The sequence below is a fragment of the Dendroctonus ponderosae genome, unplaced genomic scaffold, assembly GCF_020466585.1.
Source record: "Dendroctonus ponderosae isolate FM_Combo_2020 unplaced genomic scaffold, Dpon_F_20191213v2 Dpon_F_20191213_1, whole genome shotgun sequence".
Lineage (NCBI taxonomy): Eukaryota > Metazoa > Arthropoda > Insecta > Coleoptera > Curculionidae > Dendroctonus > Dendroctonus ponderosae.
Genome location: NW_026017110.1, coordinates 50,943,702 through 50,950,818, shown reverse-complemented (window position 1 = coordinate 50,950,818; position 7,117 = coordinate 50,943,702). Strand labels below are relative to the sequence as shown.

The window sequence follows — 7,117 nt, the reverse complement described above, 5'->3', positions numbered from 1 at the left end:
ATGCGAAATGCCTCATTGGGATGGTCTACATTTGAAGAGGGCTGGCACAAGCATAAAAAATGCTTTTACAGTTTACTGGGAATTTCGAACTGAATAGAGCAGTCTGTTCTTCTTTGCCAATTTCACTCCACGGGGAATTTTAAGAACCATTTAAAAGTTGTTATTGATAAGCTACCTTTTAGTCATAGAACAGTTTGCGAAAGCTTTGGGCATATTGTCTTCACTTGACTGAAAAAGAGAAAGCGAAGCGAATTTAATCTTTTGGTGTTTAAAAGAGTGCCTGTGATTTCGGAAATGGAAAATCAGCCAATTGAAGTGTTAAAAAAATTCAGGCTTTAAAAGTGGTCAAAAATTTCCTCTGAAGTCATTTTTTTATCTGATCACAAGAATGCCAACCAGTCAAACTGTTGGGTTTATAGGGCTCTTCGGACGTCGTGGGAAATATTTTTTTGCTCAGGTTTTGCAAGCACGAGAAGAAGTTCTAGTTGACGACGGCCTAAAAATCCGAAAAACTTGCAAATTTCCAGCAATGTCTTCAGAAATACAAACTCTCTTGAACCATCGAGTGAGTCTTGGAGGAACGTATTTAAAATTTTTGAGCTTTTCCTAATTTAACCGATCATATTCCCCAACCATCCACTATTTAGTGCGTGACTCACAATCTCCGCTTCAGATAAGTTCGGCTGATATAGGAAACCCTCAAAACTGAATGGAAAAACGCAAAAATGCTACACCGGATCGAACGAAGCTAAAGTGTTGGATGTTTTTCGGCTAGAAAAATCCTCATAAGAAAAGTGTCACAATTCCCACAGTTTCCCAGAAAAGTTCCAAATTTTGGGGCGAACAACGCGCTTCTCCAATCGGCATCCGGAACGCCGAACGGAATCTTAATTAGTCCATTGTCAGACATCGCTAAGACAGCTTCCCGATGGCAAAACCACCGAAAATCATTGTCAAACAATCGAAAACACGAACGCAGCCGTCTAGTGGCGCCCCCATATCTTGCGTGCGTCCACTCAAAACGCTCCGCTGCTGTTTATACCCGCAGTAGCGCTCCGCTAGCCTTCAGTGTAGCTCGAAGCTCGGTCGGAGTTAGACGTGTCACGCTTATTCTTCTGAACTTCCGACGCTCGAAACGAAATGATCGCGCAAAGAAGTTGTAAATGATGATGCGTCGAGTTCGGTTGTGATTTTGTGCGCGATTATGCGACTTAGTAATTCAGACAAATAGTGAAAATGTTGTTCCTGATTTTCGGTGTATTGCTCCTACTGGGATTGAGTGATGGTGCGAAGTTTGAGGGCAGCGAGTTGTGCTCGTGGTTGCCCGACAACAACGAAGGGAGTTCAAAGTTGGCCGTTTCCTGCAATGTAAAACTGCTGGATCATAAGGCAGGCAACCTGAGCAATATCCCTCAAGAATTGACCTCCCGGCTAAAAATCCAATGTTCCAACACGATTTTCTTTGAAAGCATTCTGCCCTCCAACTTGCAGAAGTTGCATGAACTCGAGGTGCTGCAGATCCGCAACTGCAAGCTGCTCACTATCGAGCCCAACGCTCTCCAAGGCCTCTATAATCTGAAGAGGCTCTTGATCAACGGATTCAACTCCCAATGGGGCCCGGCGAAAAATCTGGAAATTAACAGCCAGAGCTTCCATGGCCTCAAAGAGCTGCAGGTGCTGGACCTGGCCGAGAACAACATTCGGGCCTTGGCCGACGAGGCGTTTTGCACGCTTCTCAACTTGCAAACGTTGAATCTGACCAGAAATCGAATCCGCAGCACCGACATGATCGGAATCAGCCATCCGGAGTGCAACTCCATCGAGCTTCAGAACCTGGATCTGAGCCACAACGAGATTAGGCTTCTGAGCGAGGAGAGCGGCTTTGGCAAGCTGCGACGGCTGCAGCATCTGAACTTGCAGTTTAACAACATCAGCGAAGTGTCCGGGGAAAGTTTGGCAGGCCTGGTGAGCCTCAAAGTCTTGGATTTGTCCAATAACCAGATCGGGGCGCTGCCTCAAGGATTATTTGCCGGCTCGCCAGAGCTCAAAGAGATCCACCTCCAAAACAACTCGCTTTACTCATTGGCCAAAGGCCTGTTTCATCGGCTCGAGCAGCTGTTGGTGCTGGATCTGAGTGGCAATCAACTCACCAGCAACCATGTAGATAACGGCACGTTTTCCGGCCTGATTCGCCTTATAGTGCTCAATCTCTCCCACAACGCTCTCACGCGCATCGATTCTCGCACCTTCAGAGATCTGTTTTTCCTGCAAATTTTGGACCTACGGAACAACTCCATTGGGTTTATTGAGGACAACGCCTTCCTGCCACTGTACAATTTGCACACGCTTAACCTGGCCGAGAATCGACTAAACACTATCGGGCCGCAGCTGTTCAACGGCTTGTTTGTCCTCAGCAAGCTGACTCTCAACAACAACCTGGTGGTTTCAGTAGATCCGCGTGCGTTTCAAAATTGCAGCGCCCTCAAAGAGCTAGATTTGAGCTCAAATGCGCTGGCCGAGGTTCCGGATGCCATTCAGGAACTTTCGTTCCTCAAGACGCTGGATTTGGGCGAGAATCAGATCAGCTCGTTCCGGAACGGGTCATTTAAGAATCTCAACCAGCTGACTGGATTGAGGTTGATTGATAACACCATTGGAAATTTGACTCGTGGGATGTTGTGGGACTTGCCCAGCCTGCAAGTGTTGAATTTGGCGAAGAACAAGATCCAGACCATTGAGCGGGGGTCTTTCGACCGCAACACTCAAATCGAGGCCATTCGCCTGGACGAGAACTTCCTGGCTGATATCAATGGGATTTTCGCCGAGTTAGCCAGCTTGTTATGGCTGAACCTATCGGAAAACCACTTGGTTTGGTTCGACTACGCCTTCATTCCCCGCAACCTTAAGTGGCTGGATATCCATGGGAATTTTATTGAAAATCTGGCCAACTACTACAAGATCCAGACGGAGATCGAAGTGAAGACATTGGACGCCAGCCATAATCGCATCACCGAAATCAATCCGATGTCCATCCCCAATAGTGTGGAACTGCTCTTCATCAACAACAATTTTATCAAGAAAGTGCACCCCAACACGTTCCTAGATAAAAGGAGCTTGGCTCGTGTGGACATGTACGCCAATGATCTGATTTATCTGGACATCACTGCACTGCGAGTGGCCGATTTGCCCGATAACAAGTCGCTTCCTGAACTCTACCTTGGAGGAAACCCTTTCCATTGCGACTGCACGATGGAGTGGCTGCAATCGATCAACAGCAAGAACGGCTCGAAGAGCCACATGAAATATCCACAGGTGATGGATCTGGATAATGTAATGTGCAAAATGACCAACGCCAAAGGAATGAGCCACATGCCACTCAGCCAGGCAAAAGTGAGCGACTTTGTCTGCATTTATGAGACGCACTGTTTCACTTTGTGTCATTGTTGTGACTTTGATGCATGCGACTGCGAAATGACTTGCCCGAACAACTGCAGCTGCTACCACGATCAGACCTGGAACACCAATGTGGTAGACTGTTCGGGGCAGGGCGCCGCTGAGATTCCCCAAAAAATCCCCATGGACGCCACTGAAGTCTATTTGGACGGGAACTACATTCGGGAGTTGCAGAACCACGCCTTTATCGGCCGCAAGAACTTGCGAAATCTGTTTGTAAACAGCAGCAACGTGGAGGCCATCCAGAACAGCACCTTTAACAGTCTGCATGCTTTGCAGGTGCTCCATTTAGAGGACAACAATTTGCGCGAGCTTAAAGGGTAAGTTTACTTATTTACTTGCAATTTTCTGGGTTTTTCCATTGTGAACAATTTTCAAGTTTTTAATCCGTCGTCGATAGGACTTTGCTGCAGACAGACGGTTTGTTAGCACGTATGGCTGGCATCTTCAGTGTTGTGTGATTTTTAGATATTCCTATCGACGACGCCCTAAGGATCCAAAAATCATAAATTTGTCCAAATTATCAACGAATTTCTTTATAGTAGTATAGGTATAGTACCGAGACAGTATTCCGATTTTTTTTCGATGAATAGAATTTTTTTTCAAACTTTTTCTCTATGAAAGTATCAAGTTGTATCGTGCCTGTCATAGATTAGTGCGTGTGCGAGTGAGAAAACCGATGCTAGCTGCGTTGCCGCATAAAAAAAATAAATTTTATTCCATCCATTTGAATAAGTGGGTGCCCCCGAAGTCACCCCAAGCGAATTTTAAACAAAATTTAGCTATTTAGATTTAATGCGAAATTCCTGATCTGAAGCAATGGTGATTTACAATAATCTAATTTTTTCCATCATAATCGTTTACAAGAGAAACGATTTTTTGCAGGTTTTTAAGTCGTAGTTTAGACGTAATAGAAAATTTGCTCCAAATGTTTTTTTTGCACACACACGACTCTGAAGAAGCCACCCATATGTGCTAGCGAAACGTCTGGAGCAAAATCCTGTCAATTACAATCCGGAAAAAAAATCCTGTAATCTGCCTCTGAAAGAAGAAATGGCTATTTATGGCGTTCTATTAATTGTAATTAGGACGACATAGCAATTATTGTTATTTACTATTATTATCATTACGAAACAAATAACTGGCGGCAAAAGTCATGAATAAATTTTGATTAGATAAAACTGATTCTGATTGTTAAACTTTTTCACTCGCACCCATATGGGTCTATGTGAGATGCACGATGCGTTGTCTGTGCGTTGCTACATTCCAGCTTAATACTGTAGTTTTTGAAAATATTTTTTATTCGAATGAATCAAAAAGTGCCATTTTCCGATCAGAAGCGATGATTATAAAAAAGCAATTTTTTTTAGTGTTCATTTGTTTTACTTTTACGTACGGACTTTACCGCACATTGTGCGATAAAGTAAATGTGACAAATCGAACCTGTCACTGTTATTATATTTTTTAACGTATTTTCATTAATAATATAATTAATAATGAAAATAATATAATTAATAATGAAATAATAATTTTATCGACCACTGAATTTAAAGTTTACTTACAATATCTAAATTATAACTTTGTTACAAGTTCAGTCTCAAAGTCGTTTTCATTTTTTTCTGCCCTCGTCAATGTTGCCACAAGCAAAACACGATTTTTTTAAATAGCGCAAATTTCATGCAAAATATACAAACACCATACCGTCCTACCGTGAAAGCAGCACTTGAATTTTCAGCATTCATTGTTTCACTTGTATATGCTTACAAAAGTACGCTTTTAAAAAATTACAAACGTTAAAACGTGACAATTTCAAAAATGGCATTGACATCAAAGTTAACAAATATGAAGTTGACGTATTTTATTCATGGCAACTTTTATTTATTGTAACGTATGTTTCGTTTTATATGTTTAATTCGAATAAAAAATGTTGTTTTTTATTCGTTAAAAAAACGGATTTTCGCCCTTGTATCGAAAACTACTATTTTTTACTACTAACCTGTGAAGTAATATTTCTATCCCTAGGGCAATAATAATTGCTAAATTGATAAAAGATGTTTACACCTCTCTAAGTTCAAGTGAGATTCCATCCATTTCCACTGTAACTTCCATATTCACTAATTTTTCGCTTTTTCTAGAAGTTTTTCATATAACTTTTTATGTATTTCTATATACTTATATTTTTTTCAGATCGGTAATTTATATTGTGGCAGGTTGTCAGTTTGACAACTAACTGAACGTCAGGCTTTCAAATATTGCGACACTTCAGAAAATTTGCGGGAAATTCAAAATATAATTGAATCAATTTAGGCATTTATCAGTGTTCAGAGTAAAAAATAGCAATATTTTGTGCTCAGTACATAATAGTTGTTGCTTAGTGATAACGTTTATTATCACGCATGGCTGGCATCTTCAGCCCCAAAATATTGCATAATCAGGATTTGATGCTACCCGATTTAACTCCTCAAACATGGCAACTAATCCTTTAATTGTTTCTTTACAGATACGAGTTTGAACATTTGGACAAGTTGCAGGAATTGTACCTGCAAAACAACTACATCGATCGCATCGGCAACCGAAGTTTTGAGCCGCTGGTTTCCCTCAAAATTCTGCGACTCGATGGCAACAAGTTGACAGTGTTTCCAGTGTGGCAATTTTCGTGGAACCGCGACTTGACCGAAATTATGTTGGCAAACAATCCGTGGTCGTGTCGTTGCAAATTCCTGCAAGAACTTACGAAATGGGTGGCGGACAATGCGGTCAAAGTGCTGGACAGTGGCAGCTTGCTCTGTTCCATCCCCGACACCAAGCCGGCCCAAAATCGCGAACTGGACTTCAACTCCACCGTGTGCAAAGACTACTACGCAGGCAGTTCCGTAATTGACTCTATGCTAGTGAGCGACTACTGGCCAATGGTAGTGGTGACTCTTTGCGTGGTCATTCTTATGCTTCTGGTTGTAGTCCTCTGGTTTATCTTCCGCGATCCGGTTCGCGTTTGGCTCTATTCGCGTTATGGTGTGCGGCTGTGCAACTTCAGGGACTCTGGCTCTAAACAGTTTGATGATGGCGACAAGCTCTATGATGCCTTCGTGTGCTACAGCCCTAAGGATGAGGAGTGGGTGGTGCACAGCCTTGCTGCAGAGCTAGAGCCCAAATACCAGCTCTGTCTTCACTATCGGAACATGCCGAACAGCTCCTACAGCCAGCATGCTGTGCCAGAGGCTGCAGAGGCGAGCCGCAGGCTTATCATGGTGCTCACCAGAAATTTTCTCGAGACCGAGTGGGCTCGCTACGAGCTACGGCAGGCCTTTCATGAGGCGCTCAAAGGGCGCGTCTACAAGCTGGTTATTGTTGAGGATGGGCCTTTTAACGAGGCCCTGCTAGATCCCGACCTGAGGCTTTATCTCAAAACGGCCGAGCGAGTGAGATGGGGCGAGCGACGGTTTTGGGAGCGACTGAAATACGCGCTTCCCTCTGTAGACTCGCGGGGGAAAATCAACGCCAACTACCGGCGCAATATCAACAACTACACAATTGATTCCAGAGTTGTGCCGAATGGCACCCACCATTCCCACCATCATTTCCCAGAGAAGATCCGGGGGCAGGCGCCGCCCTCGCCCAGCATGCAGATGATGCCGCCCCCAGCCTACTCTGCTGGAGTGGCGGG

The 7,117-nt window shown here is 43.6% G+C and overlaps 1 protein-coding gene and 1 long non-coding RNA gene across 2 annotated transcripts; one reads left to right on the top strand and one right to left on the bottom strand.

Moving 5' to 3' along the window:
- Nucleotides 1-1,033: 1,033 nt before the first annotated feature.
- On the top strand, nucleotides 1,034-7,117 carry LOC109533242 (toll-like receptor 7; the record flags this gene model as incomplete). Its single annotated transcript, XM_019898511.2, is given in 2 exon segments — nucleotides 1,034-3,773; nucleotides 5,954-7,117. Coding segments are annotated over 2 exon segments (3,701 nt in total), but the record flags the coding sequence as incomplete, so codon positions are not given.
- On the bottom strand, nucleotides 3,762-5,664 carry LOC125505751. Its single transcript, XR_007282373.1, has 2 exons — nucleotides 5,450-5,664; nucleotides 3,762-3,941 (listed from the first exon to the last, which is right to left on the bottom strand). It is a non-coding gene; the product is annotated as an uncharacterized LOC125505751 (long non-coding RNA).